Below are 24,166 nucleotides of genomic sequence, written 5' to 3' on the forward strand. Positions count from 1 at the left end.
ATCATCATCATCATCATCATCATCAGTACTCTGTCAAACGACAGGTCCACAGTCTCTTCCAAAACAATTCCTCCCCTTAATGTGATCTAGAGCTTTCTCCTTCAAATGACAGCATCCTCTTCTGTCCCCAAGGTCATCCAGCATCTTCTTACGTCTTCTTCCTCGTCTTCTTGTCACTTCTATCTGCCCCTCTATCTTTCCTTCAATAACTTCTTTTAGAAGGCAGTTTCTGTGTAAAACATGACCAATCCAATTAGCCTTCCGTTTTCTTATTTTGTGTAGGATATTCCTCTGCTCACTGACTCTAATTAACACTTCTTCATTTCTCACATAATCGGTCCAACTGATCTTCTCCATCCTTTTCCAACACCACATTTCAAAACTTTCCAGATGTTTCTGATCTACTGCCCTAAGTGTCCATGTTTCAGCCCCATACAGAGCTATGCTCCAAATGTAGCATTTCACTAGTTTCTTCCTCAAATTTAAGTCCAATATGCTGGTAAAAAGATTCTTCTTCTTGCTAAATGCAGCTTTTGCCATGGCAATCCTGGATTTAATTTCACTAGTACACCTTCCATCATCTGTTAACAAGCTACCCAAATATTTAAAACATTTCACATTCTCCAGTGGCAGGAACGCTGACCACGGGACCACTGAGGCGGTATATATTACATTTCAAATGAGAAAGCAAATTATTTATGATATATTATTATCAGTTTCAGATCCTGATGAAGGAAACCATGAAGCCCTGGTGACTCTGCAGAAGGGATCAGATGTGTATTTATCATGTAGCGCCCACAATGCGCTGGAGTACTGCTGGTTTCAACACCCCAGTGGCTATCACTTCAAGTTCTCAACAGAGACTGTTCTTTCTGGACTGCAAGAGAACACCCAGCCCCGTTCATACAAGTATGATGACACACTGCATCTGGGAATCTGTGCTATTAGAGTGGGTGATGCAGATGTCAATGTGGACTCAGGAGAGTGGACATGTCATCTAGGAGTTCCAGGAAGTCCTGAGGAAGACCACTCAGTACCGATCACAGTACGAGTGTCAGGTAAATATGCAACTATAATACAGGGTGATTCATATAGAACCGGCCCGATGAAATGAGCTGTAATAGAAAATATACCATAGAGATATTAAAATAATTTACACATATCTTATTTTGGATTGTGTGCCGTGATCAGAGCAGGTGTTGAAGTGTCCGCCGTTTTCAAGTAGGCACGCCTCCACCCGCGTTTGCATATTCACCGTGACTCGCTGCAGTGTTTCTTCAGTGATGTTTCTGCAGACACATTTCAGGATTGTCCTTGACCTTGCAGCATAAGGGCTGCCACTTGCCGGATCATGCGCACACCATTCGACTCAGCATGGCCCACGGATTATTATGTCGTAATTGTGAGCAGTTATATGCATCACTTGCGGAATTATTAGCAAATTCATTGGGCCGGTTCTATATGATTCACCCTGTAGTACCACAAAAAAAATCAAGTGAAAAGAAAAACTGTATATTTCTCAACCACGCAGATTGCGTTTTTATCAGCAAGTTCTCAAGACAATCACATTGCTACATCACTGCCATTTTGTGTGAAACCATGACAGGGAATCTGGTGCTACTGTGAATTTCCTCATGGTCATAGCTATCATTATTTACCTTTACACAGTTAGACAGCTTCCCTTTAAATGCTTCGTTGGCTAGCTGAAAGCTGAAAAGAAAGACATCTCTCTCCAGGAGCTCAGATCATGGAATGGTGAGATGTGTACTAAATACAGAGATAAAGCTATATAGCCCTCGAGAGGAGATGAATAGTCAACTTGACTGTCCGACTGCCTTCATCTTATGGAAAGATCCCTACATTCTTGTTGGACAGAAGGGTGACAGGACACGACAGCGAATATTTATTTCAAGAAATATTAATTAACAAGGAATAGAGAAAATTACATAACAAGACATTTCATAATATTTAATAATCACTTGCACTATTAGAGTCATGATATTAAGAAGTATGAGGTGGATGGGCTTAGAAATTCTCACGGGGAAACCCAACTCAGCAGTCCAGTTCTGTTCTTTCCACTTGTAGCGAAGCAACGGCAAGGTACGAGTATTTATGCTTTAGATGAATTCTATGTATTCAATGAAGGCTGAGCAGAATCAGCCAGTGAGTTACTTGGGTAGACGCAGATTTCCAGTTGATTAATTTGGTAGTTAGTTAAAAGCTCGTTAACTTGTGTTTGTATATTTCTTAGTATATTTAACGTCTTGTCAGCTGAATTTTTATGTAGACTTTAATAGGTGAAGTTTGCGAAAGTAATTTGGAATGGATATGAAAGTAATAAATATTTTAAGACCCACTTCCTAACATTTGATTGGAGTAACTTAGAAAAACAGCCTAGTTTACCTCTTCGCCAAAAACAGAACCTTGGATACCTATATACGAAGCAAGTATAGTAATATATATATATATAACATTTCGATGTTTGACTCCCTTCATTGACCATTTCTTTTGTCACTCTGTGCCTTAATTACATATTCGTTTAAAAATGCTGTTACAGTTACTGTCCATGATTTATTCTTAACATTTCAAAGCTGAGATTTTCAGCAGGAAGAAACTCTTTGTTTTTATATTTTATTGCATCTTGCAAATTCGGTTCTAGGATGTCGCAAGTGAGCAACAAGATGGCAGGATAGATTCATTTTTCAGTGATAATTTTGCACACCAGTGATGTACAGGTAATAACAACTGGTTTCAACAAGATAGGCTTATGTGAATATACTGTGTGATTCCACAGTATGGTTAATAATTCCTTTCTCACATTTACAGAAAGTGGTGTTATAAGCTTGGACAAAGAAGTGGTCTTTTCTAATGGATTCGCCGTTCTGAAATGCTACTCAGTTCCTATAGGAAAACCTCTGCAGTATTGTCGCTTCCTTCGTCCAGATGGAAATGGATTCAATGTTGTACCAGGAAACAAGTATGTAGTAAAGTTTCTGTAATGGGTAGGCAGTGCATTTAATTTTTCTGTAGGATAAGACATTTCAGGTTCTATTTAGTACACAGTAGTTATAGTTATAGTTGAATATTATTATAATGAGGCACCATAGATATTTCATATGTCAAGTTACAAATACTCGTACTATATCAGTTTATACCATTATACAGAAACATCTCTTTGTGTACCATATTGCTGTTGTTACATGATGCCTGAAAGCTGGAATAGCTCATTGCTAGGCAACGGCTCGGTAAACACATTCTTGCCTAAGGGAACAAGTGCAGCAACAGAAGAGGAGTCAACAAATGCAGCAGCCTATATTATCAAAGTTATAAATTTATACACGGTTATAAGACCCTGCATTTTTTAGCTGAGGTATTTGTTGTCGCTTCACATCTTCACGTCCTTCTGATTCGTACACGGAAAATGCACCATTCTGAATCTCGCCCAGAACACTGAATATCCTGGCTGAGACTTTTCTGTTGTTCCTCGCCCCCCCCCTCCCCACCCCAGAAAAGAAAATTCCTTGATATCTTAAATTGGACCACTACAGCTTCGTCCAAGATCCTGTAATGTTCATCATTCACTACAAGCGAATCAGTCGACGTTATATCGTCGGAGTTGTTGACTAACTAAACTAACTAATTTAATGGAGCTGAGTCCTTCTTGAGAAGCCTTCAGTTGTGCAGTTGTTCAAGAATTTTCCAGAATTTTACGGAACCCGAAGGTTCATTATCGTGTTGACAATAGCTCTCTACTGGTCCTTATATTAAGCCAGATCAATCCAGTCCATACCACCCCATGATATTTCTCTAATATCCGTTTTAATATTATCCTCCTAATATGTCTAGGTCTTCCTAGTGGTATCCTTTTGACTTTCCCACCAAAATCCTATATGCAATTACCTTTTTCCATTGTACTCGTATACTAGATATCCTGCCTGTCTCATCCTCTTTGACTTGATCAGTCTATTTATACTTGTTGATGATTACAAGTTATGAAGCTCCTCATAATGCGGTTTTCTCCATCCTCTTGTCACTTAATCTCTCTTTGGTCCAAATATTCTCCTCAATATCCTGTTCTCAAGCACTGTGACTCTGTGTTCCTCCCATAATGTCAGGGACCAAGTTTCGCACCCATATAGAGTTGTTGCCAGCATCATAAAATAAACTCCTAATAAATATTAATAAATCAATTCGCACGGCCACTATAATAATGTCGCGTGTCGGGCGTATATCGCAACAAATAAATTCACGCCGTATTTGATGTAGCGAATTTTATTTCACATTCGCACTTACAATCACCCAAATTACAGATTTACGATTACTGCTATCTGCAGTATCACAATTAGTACACTCCAAATGCCAGAATACAACTGACTAGTTGCTGGCTAACTCGGAACTAACTCGGAGGTAGCTCCAGGACTGACTGACTGACTGTGAATAGCCTTCGCTGCTCCTTATGTAGCCTTGATCGGACAATTGTCGTCTGGTGCCTTGTTGCTAGCCACGCTGTCCGGAGTTGTTGACTGCTGCCTAGCAACCGCGATATCCCTCTGTGACGTCACCGCTGTTGATTCGCTTTGCATAGCTTCAAGGTCGCGGGGACTCTGCTAACGTCGGCTACGCTCGGCTCACTTCGGCTCCGCTCGTGACGTCACCGCACGTTGCGCGTTGCATAGCTACCAGGATGCGGGGTGATTACTCGCCTATTACGCGAGCGCTACGCTACCGCTACGTGCAGCTGGGGAGGTAGGGGTCAACATGTCACAATAACATTGCTGATGGAAAATTTTCTGGTAGTAAGAAGGGAACAGATCTAGTAGACCATGATTTTTGTAAACATTTTCAGGAACGTGGTGCGCTTAGTGTGATGCGTAATAACTCTTTAAACCCTAGTGGTTCTGTATGTACCACCCGCTTTAACATAATAGAATTCTGCATTATGCCCACACAGTGCATTTTTGGTTCTTACACTGAACAGAGATTTTCCACTAACAGCATTGTCTGGATGATTTTTGTAGTGGAGGAATCAGATATTTCCTCTGTGGCACAAACTGAAATTCTATAGATAATTTAGAGCAAATTCAGTATTTAATGGGATAATAAAGAGTACAAACTCTGACAGAGAGACAGAGGCATTTCTCTATTCAGATTCCGAAGCAATAAGTACAAAATTTATTGTTTTCATTTATTCCTCTTATCCATGTATTCATCCATTCTTTTATTCATCCCAAGTTCCACACTCACACTAGGCCTACTTCATTTCTTTAACCTCAACGCTTTCCTAAGCAGTTCTTATTTTAGAAGCTCGCAACATATTTCCTTATAGTAAGAAACCATGTTTGACGGACATAAAAAACAAGTGATAAAATAATTGAAGAAACGTCGGTTAACAAAGTCACTACACGGTGTTTTATTAATAAGAAATAAGTTTTCCCTACAGATTTTGATAATGAAATGCAACTCCTTCCTCTGTCCAACAGCAGTGTGGTGCTAGGCCGGTACCAGTACGAAGCAGAGGGGTTGGAGAAGGGTGAGTGTGGTCTGAGAATACATTCAGAAAGTGCCACTGCCGAAGACATAGGAAAGTGGACCTGTGTGGCGAAGCTGCAAGGAAAGGCGCAGGAAGAACAAGACTTCATTACGTTGAGAAGGATTGGTATGTCAGCACACACTGGGAAAAGGGGAATAGTGTACAAAATACTTAAGAGACGTGATCACTTGGAAAACCTAGATGTGAATGGAAGTAAAATATTAAATACACCTTAGAGAAGTTGGTTGTGAAATATTTGACTTGATTCCGCTGGGTCATGATAAGATCTAGAGATGGGCTGTTGTGGACATTGTAATGAACATTCTGCTACCACAAAATAACAGCACTTCTTCACTGGGTGAATAACTACAAAATTAAAAAAGTAACTATCCAGTGGGTCCTGAGTTCCTCCCCTGGCAGTGAAACAACTGCCACATGAAGCAGACCTCTCATCTGCTTGTACAGCCTTGAAGGTGCGGTTCTTGCAATATACTTTCTGCGGACGGATGGATAGGTATATAATTATATACACAGACAGACATACAGATAGGCTGCACGTAGGTAGTTGGATGGATGAACATATATCAAATAAAAAAAACTCCGTAGCCTGCAGTCCACAAGTGAACTATATTGACCGAGCGACCACCGCTTGTGGCAAAGTTAGTGCCGACTTTTGCAGATAGAGAGTGTCACGTGGTCAGCGCAATATATCCCCGCGGCTGTTAATCTGGGTTTCTAGACCAGAGCCGCTATTTCGTTGAAATGGCTCCTCAGTTATCCTCACGAGGCTGGTTGGACTACGTTCGAGACACACTACTTCTCAGAAATTCTGGTAGCGCCGAGAATCGAACCCGGGACCTCTGGTTATGTAGGCAGGAACTCTGACCACGGTACCACAGAGGCGGTATATATTATATTCATTCATCAGTAATCTGTCAGACGACAGGTCCACAATCTCTTCCAAAACAGTTCCTCCACTTAATGCGATCTTCTGTTTTTGGAAAGAGACTATCCAGGAAAAGTGATAATGTAGTTTTTCCATTTGCTTTCCACATCGCAGTACAGCAGCCGTTCAAACCACTCTGGTCACGCCTGTTGCTATACGAACTTGAACCATCTCGAGCATAATTTGTTCTGTGCTTCAAGTCGCTACTGATGACGCTGCTTCCGGCATCAGTTTGAACCCTCTGTTATAGCAGTGGAATATTATATATCAAATGAGAAAGCAAATTATTTATGATATATCATTATCAGTTTCAGATCCCGATGAAGGAAACCATGAAGCCCTTGTGACTCTGCAGAAGGGCTCAGATGTGTATTTATCATGTAGAGCCCACAGCGCGCTTGAGTACTGCTGGTTCCGACACCCAAGTGGCTATCACTTCAAGTTCTCAACAGAGACTGTTCTTTCTGGACTGCAAGAGAACACCCAGCCCCGTTCATACAAGTATGATGACACACTGCATCTGGGAATCTGTGCTATTAGAGTGGGTGATGCAGATGTCAATGTGGACTCAGGAGAGTGGACATGTCATCTAGGAGTTCCAGGAAGTCCTGAGGAAGACCACTCAGTACCGATCACAGTAGGAGTGTCAGGTGAACATGTAACTATAATAGTACCACAAAGAAAATCCAGAGTTCGAAAAACTATACATTTCTCACCCACGCAGATTGCGTTTTTATCAGCAAGTTCTCGAGGCAATCACATTGCTACATCACTGACATTTTGTGTGAGACCATGACGGAGAATTCGGTGCTACTGCAAGTTTCCTCGTGATCATAGCTATCTTTATTTACCTTTACACAGCTAGACAGCTTCCCTTTAAACGCTTCGTTGGCTGGCTGAAAGCTGAAAAGAAAGACATCTCTCTCCAGGAGCTCAGATCATGGAAGGGTGAGATGTGTACTAAATACAGAGATAAAGCTATATAGCCCTCAGCAGGAGATGAATAGTTAACTTGATGGTCCGACTGCCTTCATCTTATTAAAGACCCTTAGAAGGGTGGCATGACACAACAGTGTATATTTCTTTCACAAAATATTAATTAACAGGGACTAGAGAAAATTACATAACAAGACGTTTCATAATATTTAATAATCACTTGCACTATTAGAGTCATGATATTAAGAAGTATGATGTGGATGGGCTTAGAAATTCTCACGGGGAAACACACCTCAGCAGTCCAGTTCTGTTCTTTCCACTTGTAGCGAAGGAACGGCAAGGGACGAGTATTTATGCATTAGATGAATTCTATGTATTCAATGAAGGCTGAGCAGCATCAGCCAGTGAGTTACTTGGGTAGACGCAGATTTCCAGTTGATTAATTTGGTAGTTAGTTAAAAGCTCGTTAACTTGTGTTTGTATATTTCTTAGTATATTTAACGTCTTATCAGCTGAATTATTATGTAGACCTTAATAGGTGAAGTTTATGAAAGTAATTTGGAATGGATATGAAAGTAATAAATATTTTAAGACCCACTTCCTAACATTTGATTGGAGTAACTTAGAAAAATCGTGGTAAACAGCCTAGTTTACCTCTTCGCCGAAAACAGGACCTTGGATACCTATATATAAAGCAAGAATAGTAATATATATAACATTTCGATGTTTGACTCCCTTCGTTGACCATTTCTTTTGTCACCCTGTAGGTTAATTACATATTCGTTTTAAAATGCTTGATATTTTAGACAGTTACTGTCCGTGATTTATTCTTAACATTTCAAAGCTGAGATTTTCAGCTGGAAGAAACTCTTTGCTTTTATATTTTATTGCATCTTGCAAATTCGGTTCTTGGATGTCGCAAGTGAGCAACAAGATGGCAGGATAGATTCATTTTTCAGTGATAAATTTGCACACCAGTGGCGTATAGGGAATAACCGGTTTCAACGCGATAGGTTTATGTGAATATACCGTGTGATTCCACAGTATGGTTAATAATTCCTTTCTCACATTTACAGAAAGTGGTGTTATAAGCTTGGACAAAGAAGTGGTCTTTTCTAACGGATTCGCCGTTCTGAAATGCTACTCAGTTCCTATAGGAAAACCTCTGCAGTATTGTCGCTTCCTTCGTCCAGATGGAAAAGGATTCAATGTTGTACCAGGAAACAAGTATGTAGTAAAGTTTCTGTAATGGGTAGGCAGTGCATTTAATTTTTCCGTAGGATAAGACATTTCAGGTTCTATTTAGTACACAGTAGTTATAGTTATAGTTGCATATTATTATAATGTGGCACCATAGATATTTCATACGTCAAGTTACAAATACTGTATCAGTTTATACCATTACACATAAACATCTCTTTGGCTACCATATTGCTTTTGTTACATGACGCCTGAAAGCTGGAATAGCTCATTGCTAGGCAACGGCTCGGTAGACACATTCTTGCCTAAGGGAACAAGTGCAACAATAGAAGAGGAGTCAACAAATGCAGCAGTCTACATTATCAAAGTTATAAATTTATACACGGTTATAAGACCCTGCATTGTTTAGCTGAGATATTTGTTGTCGCTTCACATCTTCACGCCCTTCTGATTCGTACACGGAAAATGCACCATTCTGAATCTCGCCCAGAACACTGAATATCCTGGCTGAGACTTTTCTGTTGTTCCTCGCCCCCCCCTCCCCACCCCAGAAAAGAAAATTCCTTGATATCTTAAATTGGACCATAACAGCTTCGTCCAAGATCCTGTAATGTTCATCATTCACTACAAGCAAATCAGTCGACGTTATGTCGTCGGAGTTGTTGACTAACTAAACTAACTAATTTAATGGAGCTGAGTCCTTCTTGAGAAGCCTTCAGTTGTGCAGTTGTTCAAGAACTTTCCAGAATTTTACAGAACCCGAAGATTCATTATCGTGTTGACAAGAGCTCTCTACTGGTCCCTATATTAAGCCAGATCAATCCAGTCCATATCACCCCATGATATTTCTCTAATATCCGTTTTAATATTATCCTCCCAATATGTCTAGGTCTTCCTAGTGGTATCCTTCCTTTTGACTTTCCCACCAAAATCCTATATGCAATTACCTTTTTCCATTGTACTTGTATACTAGATGTCCTGCCTGTCTCATCCTCTTTGACTTGAGCAATCTAATTATACTTGTCCAGGACTTATGGACTTATGGTATGGACTTATCCAGTCCATACCACCCCATCATATTTCTCTAATATCCGTTTTAATATTATCCTCCCAATATGTCTAGGTCTTCCTAGCGGTATCCTTCCTTTTGACTTTCCCACCAAAATCCTATATGCAATTACCTTTTTCCATTGTACTCATATACTAGATGTCCTACCTGTCTCATCCTCTTTGACTTAATCAATCTAATTATACTTGTTGATGAGTACGAGTTATGAAGCTCCTCATAATGCAGTTTGCTCCATCCTCCTGTCACTTAATCTCTCTTTGGTCCAAATATTCTCAATATCCTGTTCTCAAGCACTGTGACTCTGTGTTCCACCCATAGTATCAGGGACCAAGTTCCACACCCATATAGAGTTATTGACAGAATCATCAAATAAACTCCTAATAAATATTAATAAATCAATTCGCACGGCCACTATAATAATATTGCTGATGGAAAATTTTCTGGATCCAATAGACCATGATTTTTGTAAACATTTTCAGGAACGTGGTGCGCTTAGTGTGATGCGTATTAACTCTTTAAACCCTAGTGGTTCTTACCACCTGCTTTAACATAATACAATTCTGCATTATGCCCACACAGTGCATTTTTGGTTCTTACACTGAACAGAGATTTTCCCCTAACAGCATTGACTGGATGCTTTTTGTAGCGGAGGAATCAGATATTTCCTCTGTGGCACAAACTGAATTTCTATAGATAATTTAGAGCACAGTCAGTATTTAATGGGATAATAAAGAGTACAGGCTCTGACAGAGAAACGGAGGCATTTCTCTATTCGGATTCCGAAGCAGTAAATACAAGATTTATTATTTTCATTTATTCCTTTTATCCGTGTATTCATCCATCCTTTTATTCACCCAACTTCCACAGTCGTACTAGGCCTACTTCATTTCTTTAACTTCAATGCTTTCCTAAGCAGTTCTTATTTTAAATGCTGGCAACATATTTCCTTATAGTAAGAAACCATGTTTGACGGACATACAAAACAAGTGATAAAATAATTGAAGAAACATCGATTAACATAATATCTACACGGTGTTTTAATAGTAAGAAATAAGTTTTCCCTACTAATTTTGATAATGAAATGCAACTCCTTCCTCTGTCCAACAGCAGTGTGGTGCTAGGCCGGTACCAGTACGAAGCAGAGGGGTTGGAGAAGGGTGAGTGTGGTCTGAGAATACATTCAGAAAGTGCCACTGCCGAAGACATAGGAAAGTGGACCTGTGTGGCGAAGCTGCAAGGAAAGGCGCAGGAAGAACAAGACTTCATTACGTTGAGAAGGATTGGTATGTCAGCACACACTGGGAAAAGGGGAATAGTGTACAAAATACTTAAGAGACGTGATCACTTGGAAAACCTAGATGTGAATGGAAGTAAAATATTAAATACATCTTAGAGAAGTTGGTTGTGAAACATTTGACTTGATTCCACTGCGTCATGATAACATCTAGTGTTGGGCTGTTGTGGACATTGTAACGAACTTTCTGCTCCCACAAAATAACAGCACTTCTTCACTGGGTGAATAACTACAAAATTAAAAAAGTAACTATCCAGTGGGTCCTGAGTTCCTTCCCCGGCAGTGAAACGATTGCCACATGAAGCAGACCTCTCATCTGCTTGTACAGCCTTGAAGGTGCGGTTCTTGCTATATACTTTCTGCGGATGGATGGATAGGTATATAATTATATACACAGACAGACATACAGATAGGCTGCACGTAGGTAGTTGGATGGATGAACATATATCAAATAAAAAAAACTCCGTAGCCTGCAGTCCACAAGTGAACTATATTGACCGAGCGACCACCGCTTGTGGCAAAGTTAGTGCCGACTTTTGCAGATAGAGAGTGTCACGTGGTCAGCGCAATGTATCCTCACGGCTGTTAATCTGGATTTCTAGACCAGAGCTGCTATTTCCTTGAAATGGCTCCTCAGTTATCCTCACGAGGCTGGGTGGACTATGTTCCAGACACACTACTTCTCAGAAAATCTGGTAGCGCCGAGAATCGAACCCAGGACCTCTGGTTATGTAGGCAGGAACTCTGACCACGGGACCACAGAGGCGGTATATATTATATATCAAATGAGAAAGCAAATTATTTATGATATATCATTATCAGTTTCAGATCCCGATGAAGGAAACCATGAAGCTCTGGTGACTCTGCAGAAGGGGTCAGATGTGTATTTATCATGTAGCGCCCACACTGCGCTGGAGTACTGCTGGTTCCGACACCCCAGTGGCTATCACTTCAGGTTCTCAACAGAGACTGTTCTTTCTGGACTTCTAGAGAACACCCAGCCCCGCTCATACAACTATTATGACACACTGCATCTGGGAATATGTGCTATTAGAGTGGCTGGCGCAGATGTCAATGTGGACTCGGGAGAGTGGACATGTCATCTAGGAGTTCCAGGAAGTCCTGAGGAAGACCACTCAGTACCGATCACAGTAGGAGTGTCAGGTGAACATGTAACTATAATAGTACCACAAAGAAAATCAAGTTTTCGAAAAATGCAGATTTCGGCTTTGTCAACAAGTTCTCGAGACAATCACATTGCTACGTCGCTGCCATTTTGTGTGACACAGTGACGGAGAATCTGGTGCTACTGCAAATTTCCTCGTGGTCATAACGTTCATTATTTACCTTTACACAGTTAGACAGCTTCCCTTTAAACGCTTATTATTATTATTATTATTATTATTATTATTATTATTATTATTATGTGTGGGTTTCCTGATGCACTTAGACCAGTTATTGGTTCACTGTGCGTCCCCCTTTAATTTCTACTGTTGCCATATCCTACCGGTACTGGTGCTTGCTATCAGCCCGGTTTAGCCAACGAGGTCGGCAGTCAGTACCTGATATTTCTCCCATCTACCAGAGGCATTGGAAACTACTTGGGAGGGAAATTGTTGCCTACTTTTGCTCAGAGGTCTCCTAGATACATGCTTTAAACGCTTCGTTGGCTGGCTGAAAGCTGAAAAGAAAGACATCTCTCTCCTGGAGCTCAGATCATGGAAGGGTGAGATGTGTACTAAATACAGAGATAAAGCTATATAGCCCTCAGTAGCAGATGAATAGTTAACTTGATGGTCCGACTGCCTTCATCTTATTAAAGACCCTTAGAAGGGTGGCATGACACAACAGTGTATATTTCTTTCACAAAATATTAATTAACAGGGAATAGAGAAAATTACATAACAAGACGTTTCATAATATTTAATAATACTTGCACTATTAGAGTCATGATATTAAGAAGTATGAGGTGGGTGGGCTTAGAAATTCTCACGGGGAAACACACCTCAGCAGTCCAGTTCTGTTCTTTCCACTTGTAGCGAAGGAACGGCAAGGGACGAGTATTTATGCATTAGATTAATTCTATGTATTCAATGAAGGCTGAGCAGCATCAGCCAGTGAGTTACTTGGGTAGACGCAGATTTCCAGTTGATTAATTTGGTAGTTAGTTAAAAGCTCGTTAACTTGTGTTTGTATATTTCTTAGTATATTTAACGTCTTATCAGCTGAATTATTATGTAGACCTTAATAGGTGAAGTTTATGAAAGTAATTTGGAATGGATATGAAAGTAATAAATATTTTAAGACCCACTTCCTAACGTTTGATTGGAGTAACTTAGAAAAATCGTGGTAAACAGCCTAGTTTACCTCTTCGCCGAAAACAGGACCTTGGATACCTATATATGAAGCAAGAATAGTAGTATATATATATTTGTTTATAAATGCTTGATATGTTAGACAGTTACTGTCCATGATTTATTCTTAACATTTCAAAGCTGAGATTTTTAGCTGGAAGAAACTCTTTGTTTTTATATTTTATTGCATCTTGCAAATTCGGTTCTTGGATGTCGCAAGTGAGCAACAAGATGGCAGGATAGATTCATTTTTCAGTGATAAATTTGCACACCAGTGGCGTATAGGGAATAACCGGTTTCAACGCGATAGGTTTATGTGAATATACCGTGTGATGCCACAGTATGGTTAATAATTCCTTTCTCACATTTACAGAAAGTGGTGTTATAAGCTTGGACAAAGAAGTGGTCTTTTCTAACGGATTCGCCGTTCTGAAATGCTACTCAGTTCCTATAGGAAAACCTCTGCAGTATTGTCGCTTCCTTCGTCCAGATGGAAAAGGATTCAATGTTGTACCAGGAAACAAGTACGTGGTACAGTTTCTGTAATGGGTAGGCAGTGCATTTAATTTTTCCGTAGGATAAGACATTTCAGGTTCTATTTAGTACACAGTAGTTAGTTATAGTTGCATATTATTATATTGTGGCACCATAGATATTTCATATGTCAAGTTACAAATACTGCATCAGTTTATACCATTACACATAAACATCTCTTTGGCTACCATATTGCTGTTGTTACGTGACGCCTGAAAGCTGGAATAGCTCATTGCTAGGCAATGGCTCGGTAAACACATTCTTGCCTAAGGGAACAAGTGCAACAATAGAAGAGGAGTCAACAAATGCAGCAGTCTATATTATCAAAGTTATAAATTTATACACGGTTATAAGACCTTGCAATTTTTAGCTGAGGTATTTGTTGTCGCTTCACATCTTCACGCCCTTCTGATTCGTACACGGAAAATGCACCATTCTGAATCTCACCTGGAACACTGAATATCCTGGCTGAGACTTTTCTGTTGTTCCTCGCCCCCCCCCCTAGAAAAGAATATTCCTTGATATCTTAAATTGGACCACTACAGCTTCGTCCAAGATCCTGTAATGTTCATCATTCACTACAAGCGAATCAGTCGACGTTATATCGTCGGAGTTGTTGACTAACTAAACTAATTTAATGGAGCCGAGTTCTTTTTGAGAAGCCTTCAGTTGTGCAGCTGTTCAAGAATTTTCCAGAATTTTATGGAACCTGAAGTTTCATTATCGTGTTGAAAAGAGCTCTCTACTGGACCCTATATTAAGCCAGATCAATCCAGTCCATACCACCCCATCATATTTCTCTAATATCCGTTTTAATATTATCCTCCCAATATGTCTAGGTCTTCCTAGCGGTATCCTTCCTTGTAGCTTTCCCACAAAAATCCTATATGCAATTATCTTTTTCCATTGTACGAGTATACTAGATGTCCATCCTCTTTGACTTTATCATTCTAATTATACTTGGTGATGAGTACGTTTATGAAGATCCTCATAATGCAGTTTTCTCCATCCTCCTGTTTCTCAATCTCTCTTCGATCCAAATATTCTCCTCAATATCCTGTTCTCAAGCACCCTGACTCTATGTTCCTCCTGTAATGTCAGGGATCAAGTTTCACACCCATACAGAGTTGTTGACAGCATCATCAAATAACCTCATAATAAATTCAAGGGTCATACTGAAAGTCACGAGCAACAATTTTTTGTAAAGTAACATGCTTTAGTATCGACAAACCAAATACACCACCTCAATCTACAGACCTTTCTTTATTTTACACATAATTGCCACTTCTTTGTACACATTTCTCCCAGCATTCTATGAGTTTGAAAGTTCCCATTCTGTAAAATTCTGTTCCAGCCATCCGAAGACACTGACGCACTGCTTTCTGAATTGCCTCCCTTATCTCAAACGCTGTCCACGCAGCTGATCCTTCACAAACCCGATAATATGGTAGTCAGATGGTGTAAGATCAGGGCTATAGGAGGGGGTTGGAAGAACTTCCCGCCCCATCTTTGCAATTGCTTCCAATGTGAGGCCAGCAGTGTGGGGGCGAGCGTGTCATGCAGGGTGATGATTTTTCGTCCCGGACGTTTATCGCGCAATGCACGACAGAGCTTGTGCAGCATCTGGACATAACAAGCAGCATTGATGGTTTACCCAGGTTCCAGGAATTCGGCCAGAATAAACCCCTCTGCATCCCAGAAGACTGTACCCATCACCTTCACAGCTGATGGCACTGTCTTTGCCTTCTTTTTTGATGGAGAATGCAAATGGTGCCATTCCATACTCTGCCGTTTCGTTTCAGGCTCGAAATGGTGAAACCAGTTTTCATCACCAGTCACAATACAGAGCAAAAAGCATCCCCTTCGTGTCGATATCTCTGCAGCAGTTCTGAGGTGATGGCTTTTTGCTGACCTTTGTGATCTTCGGTCAATAACCACGGGACCCACCGAGCACAAACTTTCCTATAGCTCAAGCTTTCAATCATCTCCTGTACTGCACTGTGCCCTATTCCAAGTTTTTGGGCTACTGCGTCCACAGTCACACACCTGTCATCTTAAATGAGCTCATCCTCTCTTTCCTTGTTGCATTCAGTTGAGGCTGTTCGAGGACGACCACTCCGAGACTCATCTTCGATGCTGATGTTCCCATTTTTAAAACATTTCACCCATCTTCGAACACTGCTTGCACCCATGCACACACTTCCATACGCATGCTGAAATCTCTGGTGAATTTCTGCAGCAGGGATTTCCTCTTTCACAAGAAATTCGATGAGAGGAAGCTGGCATAATGACATATCATTGTCGGCCATTTTGTTAGGAGTGATACTGGTCACGTGATGCAAGCTATTGACATCACAAGACACTCAAGGTTAACACAACAGCTGGTTCCACCTACCACCATACTCTCTTTCGTCTGCTGTTCCCAGGTTGCATGCAAAAAAAAAGTTGCTCATGACTTTCGGTGCGATCTACGTACTAATAAAACAATTCGCATGGCCACTATAATAACATTGCTGATGGAAAATTTTCTGGAAGTAAGAAGGGAGCAGATCCAATAGACCATGATTTTTATAAACATTTTCAGGAACGTGGTGCACTTAGTGTGATGCGTAATAACTCTTTAAACCCTAGTGGTTCTGTATGTGCTACCCACTTTAACATAATACAGTTTTGCATTATGCCCACATAGTGCATTTTTGGTTCTTACGCTGAACAGCGATTTTCCACTAACAGCATTGTCTGGATGATATTTCCTCTGTGGCACAAATTGAATTTCTATACATAATTTAGAACCAATGCAGTATTTAATGGGATAATAAAGAGTGCAGACTCTGACAGAGAGACGGACACATTTATCTATTCAGATTCCGAAGCAGTAGTTAGTTAGTTAGTTAGTTAGTTATTGGAGAGGGTGGGTTTCCCCATGCACTTAGACCTATATTGGTCCATTGTGCTTCCCTCTATGATTTCTACCAGTCTCTATATCCTACCCGTACTGGTGCTTACCATCAGTCCCGCCCAGCCAGTCTCAGGGATCTATAATGCTTCCCCCATCTACCAGAGGTATTAGAGACTGCTGTTGGGTGGGAAACGTCCATAATTTGGCTCAGTGACCTTTGGATATATGAGGTTCTTTTACGTGCCGTAAAGCTATGACAAGGGACCCACGGCTTAAAGTCCATCCCGGAGGACTTGTTCCCTGAATTTTTCTGCCCTTAAAAAATCCACGACCTCCGCTGGGTTTGAACCCATGTACCTTGAGTCATGAGGTGGGAACCTTACCCCTAGACTATGGAGACTATNGAAGTAGTAAATACAAGATTTATTGTTTTCATTTATTCCTTTTATCTGTGTATACATCCGGCAATTCATCCGTCCTTTTATTCATCCCAAGTTCCACACTCATACTAGGCCTACTTCATTTCTTTAACCTCAACGCTTTCCTAAGCAGTTCTTATTTTAGATGCTCGCAACATATTTCCTTACAGTAAGAAACCATGTTTGATGGACATACAAAACAAGTGATAAAATAATTGAAGAAATGTCGGTTAACAAAATATCTACACGGCGTTTTATTAATAAGAAATAAGGTTTCCCTACAGATTTTGATAATGAAATGCAACTCCTTCCTCTGTCCAACAGCACTGTGGTGCTAGGCCGGTACCAGTACGAAGCAGAGGGCCTGGAAAAGGGCGAGTGTGGTCTGAGAATACATTCAGAAAGTGCCACTGCCGAAGATGTAGGAAATTGGACCTGTGTGGCGAGGCTGCAAGGAATGGCGCAGGAAGGAGAAGACTTCATTACATTGAAAAGGATTGGTATGTCAGCGAACTAACCTATGGGCCATTCAAGTCACAAAATCAACCAGTCTTATAAACAGCGAACTAACCTATGGGCCATTCAAGTCACAAAATCAACCAGTCTTATAAACTAACTTGCCAGTCCTCCAAATGACAGGCTGCAAAAACCAAAAACATATTATTCCAGGGATGGCGGGAAAACTTTTCGTTGATCATGTCAAGAGTCCAAATAAATCTAAATTTCAAATTCTAATGCTTCTATGTGCTTTATCTCGGGCATTGCACTGAAGGATTCATTCATTTGCATCAATTATGATTTATTTTACGTGTCGATTTAAACTCACTCCTAGAGTCATAGTTCCAAAAGAAATTGTATTACATGGTCTCAGTCATACTCCGGAAGAATATTTTATTTTATGTAGGTCAGACTTTTGGAAGTCACGTTTGTCATTGTGTTGGTGTTGTTCTCAAGTATCCTCAATCCATGGGGCACATGATAGTGTAGTTGGCTGATGCACTATGCTACAAGTCGGAAGGTCACGGGATTTTTTTTTCAATTTACCTAACCCTTCCAGCCACACTGTGGCCCAGGGCCTGGGGCAGACTCAGCCTCTAACAGAAATGAGTACTAGGAATGTTCTTGGGGGGTAAAAGGCAGCCAGCGCGTAAGGCTGACAACCTTACTGCCATCTGTGAGCTGACTGTATAGAAAATGTGGGAACCTCGATGTCCCACAACACTATGGGCCTCCATGGCCTGTTACAGGGATAGCTTTACTTACTTTTACTTACTCCTTCGTGAGAGTGAGCAATGAAGACATTCACACGTGAATCACACACACTTTTCGTTACACATTATTTTCTTTTTAACCGGAAATTTGTCGGAAGTAGCACACCTGCCTGTGCTTTGCATGCTTCAGTTTTCTCCCTTCCTTTGTTTTTGTTTAATTAGAATACTGATAAAAATATTTTTTAACATAGCCCTAGTTTTGTATATTTTAACTGTTAGGTGATTAGATAATCCAAATCAATTTGTGACATTTCATAACATGATAGTTTTTAGATTTAAGCTCCATACTAAACTGTGAAGCTGGAGAACCATCTCTTGAGGACTCAGAGTAAAGTGGCATTTGCTGTCTGTAGTTCATCTGTTCATAATCTGAGGCCATACAACGCTGTGGTGTTCTGCTTTTTTAGTGCAAGCAACAGATGTAGAACTCTTAAACCAATTTCCCCTGCTGACAGCCAAGAGGAGGCCAGCATTTCATTTGTATCTGTCCATCATATGCTTACATCTGCATCGTATTTGTCGTGAATGGGGCATAGCCACAGCGGCAATTTCTCTCACAGATGCTTAAAATAAATTTAATAATAATAATAATAATAGCAATAATAGTCATATGCTGGTGTTGATCCTATCTCACAAGTACGTGTGTCCATAATGTTATTATTACCCACTGTGGGTACCTAAAACCTACGAGATTTGGGCAACCCCAAATGCCTTAATGTTCCTGCCAAATTATAAAAAAGGCCAATTGTTTCAGAAATTCGAAGGAACACACAAACAAACGGCATGTTGAAGTCATAATCTGACATTTAGGAGGATACATACCGCCTCCATCTTCAGGGTTGAAGAGTAAGCCAAGCATGAAACCAGCAGAAGTAGGTAGAAAGTTGAGCTGAGCCCTGTGTAGTTCTGAGAAAGATTGACATTTTGGAGGAACACACCGTTGTCACATTCAATGCTGAGGAGCAAGGCAAGCAAGAAACGAGCAGAAGTAGACAGCAAGCTGAACTTAGCCTCCCGCCTGCTTCTGCTGGTTTCTTGCTCAGCTCTCTCCGAAATATGCGGAGTTACATCCCAGAAGTCCGAAGAACTTCGTAATCACCGCTGTGAGAAACTCAAATCCAATAATGGAATTATTTGTTCATAGTTTTGTTTCGTTTGAGGAAGTAAATCGTTATAAGTATTTATTTTATGATTGCAGGAAGGGAGGGGTGAAAGATCTCGACCTTGACAAAATAATTAGGAACATATGTCTCACGTGACCGTTATTCGAAACCTTTTATAATACGATATTGATTCAGCTGTGAATAAACTTTCTACAGTTTCGTTTGAATCTAAATTGAATTTCATCATTGTTGTAATATCAAGCAAAAATATGTTTATTAGTATTGCTATTATTATTAACAATAATTATGTTACAAATAATTTTACTTTGTTTCAGTAGAACAGCAACAGGATGAAGGTTTGTCTACGGGAGCCATCGTTGGAATTGCGACAGGAGGGGCTGTTGCCATCCTGCTGATAGCAGGACTTACCTTTTACTTCGTACGTCGGAAATCAGCGTAACAAGGATAAAATTCTTTATTATTCTGTAACCTATTTTCGTCATCACAGATTGGGGTCAAAATGAAAGTGAACAAGCCTCACCTCATTTTTGCACGGAATCCACATCTTCGGCAAATTAGTCTGGCATATCGTTCGTCCTAAAATGTAATGCTTCCTTCGTATAAAGAACATTAAGTACTATGTTATTAAAATTAAAGTTAAAATATTACTGCATCAAATATTAAAATATCAAAACACTGAAGATTTTACTATGACGACATATTTCTCATATCCAAATTTCCGAATTCAGGCAGTGTGCTTGGCATTCTTGCTTAAATTCTGGAATTTATTTTCAGTATGATCTGGTGCTGTTGTTCCACTTGTGTATTCTGCTGGTCTGCGGGTATGCATTGTTTTGTTTCCTATGTTCCTTTTATTCTTGTGGCTTGATCAGTGCCATATTTCTTTGTATTGGTGGGTGTCCACATACTGCTCAACACCTACATTAGTACTGTCCTTGTCAATTTATTTATTTATTTACCTTACATTAGGGAAATTTGCAAGCTACTACCTACCTTTCTTCTCTCATAACCCAAAAAGAAAATAAAAAACAGAGAACAAAAGAGGATGATAAATGTGAAAAATATAGTATATATATATATCTATCTATATTTCTCTAAGTGAGATAAATACAGGATTTTCAATAAGAATGTTTGTGACAATTCTTTAAAATTAACAAAAATTAGTTCTGGCGATATTAGGAAATGGGTCCAAATACCACCATAATAATTGAAGGCTTCGTTGTGCCTAGTTTTTGATCTTAAACATACTTTATATAAAATGTTAAATAAGTAATAAACACATAGAATTTACATAATTTATCTGTATAGACTATGCACAAAAAAACATATGTCATAAGAACTTGCAAAATATTTTTACCTTCAGAATTATAACAAAAGAGATTCCATATACCTAAAAATGAAATGGAAAGATCACATGTACATGTGACAGATATGTTAACTGAAGAAAGCAGTCTTCTGGGATTTGGCACCGTGTATAAGTGGTGTTAACCGACGTTTCGGAGGAACGTATCGCCTCCANAATGAGAATTAATAGAATAAAAATAAAAAGAATATGATCAATGTGACAATTGTGAGGTTATTGTTTATATAAGTGCCTGCATACAGGAAAGCTGGAATTCGATTTGCTGCATCCCTATAACCGCAAACTTACTCTAACATCATACGAAGATAAGTACTTACACAGTTTTTCTAATCATGCCTACACCAAGTAACAACTATTATTGTAACCTTAATATTAATATCAAATGTCAACACCATTATTGCAACTTCTAACAAATTCACATGAAACTCTCATGTGACTAATGGTAATACTAATGAGACAGCGCAAAACATATACTTCTGAGAAAGTGGTTTAAGATTTCTAGCATCATTCTGTGTTAATTATATAAACAATATTTTGTTGAGGAGACAAAGTTCAGTGCTATAACAGTTATAATTAAAATGAACTGTATTAATATTTATTCATTTTTCACCATCTCTGAGAGAAGATCAATCCTGCTAGCCATTTTATGGACCACCAATCAGTGCCAGTAGAGCCCGTTTGTAGTCTCCAGATGTTTCATTCTGGAAATACATAAGTAGATATGGGAATTAAAACCACTAACCTTTGGTATGATGTATTTTAGGGACTAAATGTGACCGTGTAGTTTTAAATAACACTATTTCTGTAAGAGTTGCATATAACGTGTCACGATAAAAACTGAATGTAGCATCTTACGACGATTCCTGCCATTGTCATCAAATCACAACATTTTGCTCTCACCATGCTGTTATTTTCAGTTTTCTGAAATATGCGTAGACTCATGGTACAGCACACTGTCTTAATAATGAATTTTAGTTAATAAAGTAACAACTCAAGATATTAAAATATAGTTCTATAACCCATTATTAAAATACACAAGGGATATATGCTGTCACATGTTTGCGACTAGACATGGGGTTTGGATTTGTAACTGAATTTATACTGAACCCCTATAACTTGTAACTACAGGTAACTATATCAGTTTCACTGATCTATGCAATCAACAAATCACTGCACTGCAGTACGCATTAAGTATGCCATGTCTTCACAAGTCATTGCCTGGTAATGGCTTCGAACAGTGCATACTCCTCTGTTTCCTCTTCAAATTCTCGCTGGATGGCAGCTGGCTTGCAAATAATTCATGACAGCAACTCCTAGCAACTCCTGGCAACCTTCACTATACAGCCTCACCACAAACTGCATAGAAAACACCGCTTCCAACAGCTCCTCTCTTTTTGTGTGCATATGCGTTGCTGTGGACACGTGTTTATCAAGCCGTTGCCTAGTAACGGCCATCCCTTCTGGCTCAACTATTCCGCTTTTAAGATGTCATGTCTCAGTATGTATACTGACTTAGAGACCAGCTAATCTAAGTGAGGTCTTTGTGATTTCACTTAATCCCCCAATACAAATTCTGGTATAGCACAGTACATAAGGCCTATAATTTCCAATTCATCATTCACACATCATCTTATAATCCAATGTTGTAAAAATATTCCAAGCGGTTAAAAGCATGTTGTAAAATAACATAAAAATGAATCAATCACCGTCAGTCAGCTTAAACTATTGCAGGCCTGGTAGACTCCTACATCACTAGCTCAACTGGTTCACGGACAGAAAAGTTAAATGAATCAGTCCATATTCTTTCATTACTGTAACATGATTCAGCCTACCCTGACAGCACTTTCCAGTGTTTTGTCATACAGACGCTCAAATTCCTGCTTGATATTCCCCAAATCGATCTCACTGCGGCTCACAATAATACGAATCAGAGTCGTATCATCAGTTCCTCCTCCCGCCATGACCTTGTGGAGTCGCTTGGCAAAGAATTCTGGTGGACTCTGGACACATTCAACTGCAAATACAGTAAGGAATCCACAGATATTGCCATTTGAATTCATCTTCCCAGAGGATAATACAAAAACAGGTCAAAGATTTCAAAACAAATGGTACAATATTATCACGAAATTTCACAAGGGTAAGCAAATGTTGCCCAATGGACTACCACAATTTTCATCCCTAATATTTCACAGTTGCCAAAAAATGCCAAAGGGTTCACCATTATGCTGTAATACAAAAATAAACACAATTCATGCAGACATCCACCAAAATTATCATAGTATATGGAGCATTAATTTTTAACATTATAGAAAATGTATCATTCATATTTTACTGAGACTACACAGCATCATATTGCAAAACAAGATCACATTCTGGATGTAAAACATGGGTTACGAGTAAGGATTACAAAGCAAACTGTACATGAGATTTAATAAATTGCTAATGGAAATAACTTTATGAAATATGAAGAAATAAGACAAACTATTAAGACAAATTCAATCATGTAAGTTCTAATTGAATCAGAGACATCTTGGAGACTGAATGCAAAAGATAGAATATTTTATGGATTCTACCAGGGAAGAAAATTATATAGGAAGGTTTCTGAGTAGATGGAACGATAATGTAGCTTCCATACCTTGGGAACTACTTAAGAGCGCCAAATAATTATGGAGGGAGAAAAATAATAATAATGAGGAGGAGGAGGGGTCATTTCAATTAGCACACTGTTATCAAAGTCACAAATTCGAAAGTTTGGTCCAGCAAAATTAAAGAGATTTACTTATTTATCTTATTTATCTCTCACCTATGGCCAGCATGGCTTCCAGCAGTTCTCCTGACAGTTCTGCCTGTAATGCTTGTTCAATAGTACGTCCAGATACATTCTTATATTCCTCAAATATGAGCTTCAATTGAGGAAAGCTCTCATGAGCCAAAATCCGGTTGAACACCTCTTCATCTGTTCCCACTTTCAACTCACCTAGAGTGCAAGTAGTATGAGATAATTTCATAATTTATTTTTCTTGTAGTTCACTAAAGAAAATAATATTAGCTGATCAAAAATTTAAAAGTCTTTTAGATAAAAAAAAATGAGTTTGTTGAACTCTTAGGCATGAGTACATATTTAGTTTTCTGTGAACAGTATAGTCAGGTACCGTGTGAAAAACAAAATAAAAAAATGACAATAAATATATTCAGTTATGTATCATGCGATGAAATATTTAAGCAAA

The 24,166-nt window shown here is 39.3% G+C and overlaps 2 protein-coding genes across 5 annotated transcripts in view; one reads left to right on the forward strand and one right to left on the reverse strand.

Annotated features, from left to right (window-relative positions):
- Positions 1–21,088, forward strand: part of LOC111873065 — a 38,235-nt gene extending 17,147 nt beyond the window's left edge. The window contains exons 7-16 of one of the 3 annotated variants that reach the window (XM_023867448.2): positions 717–1,058; positions 2,827–2,977; positions 5,481–5,656; positions 6,785–7,126; positions 8,489–8,639; positions 10,789–10,964; positions 11,798–12,139; positions 13,703–13,853; positions 17,506–17,681; positions 19,891–21,088. In XM_023867448.2, coding sequence (XP_023723216.1) covers positions 717–1,058; positions 2,827–2,977; positions 5,481–5,656; positions 6,785–7,126; positions 8,489–8,639; positions 10,789–10,964; positions 11,798–12,139; positions 13,703–13,853; positions 17,506–17,681; positions 19,891–20,015 — 2,132 coding nt within the window. In that variant the 3' untranslated portion in view covers positions 20,016–21,088. The remainder of the gene's footprint in view (positions 1–716; positions 1,059–2,826; positions 2,978–5,480; positions 5,657–6,784; positions 7,127–8,488; positions 8,640–10,788; positions 10,965–11,797; positions 12,140–13,702; positions 13,854–17,505; positions 17,682–19,890) is intronic. The other 2 variants (XM_023867449.2, XM_033754948.1) reach the window with 2 other exon arrangements.
- A 13-nt stretch (positions 21,089–21,101) lies between these two features.
- LOC111873066 (annexin B10) overlaps positions 21,102–24,166 on the reverse strand; it is a 40,453-nt gene continuing 37,388 nt past the window's right edge. For both annotated transcript variants that reach the window (XM_023867451.2, XM_023867452.2), the window contains exons 7-9: positions 23,743–23,916; positions 22,772–22,953; positions 21,102–21,640 (exon numbers count right to left, since the gene is read on the reverse strand). In XM_023867451.2, coding sequence (XP_023723219.1) covers positions 21,584–21,640; positions 22,772–22,953; positions 23,743–23,916 — 413 coding nt within the window. In that variant the 3' untranslated portion in view covers positions 21,102–21,583. The remainder of the gene's footprint in view (positions 21,641–22,771; positions 22,954–23,742; positions 23,917–24,166) is intronic.

This window comes from Cryptotermes secundus, unplaced genomic scaffold (assembly GCF_002891405.2).
Source record: "Cryptotermes secundus unplaced genomic scaffold, Csec_1.0 scaffold120, whole genome shotgun sequence".
In the NCBI taxonomy this organism is placed as follows: domain Eukaryota; kingdom Metazoa; phylum Arthropoda; class Insecta; order Blattodea; family Kalotermitidae; genus Cryptotermes; species Cryptotermes secundus.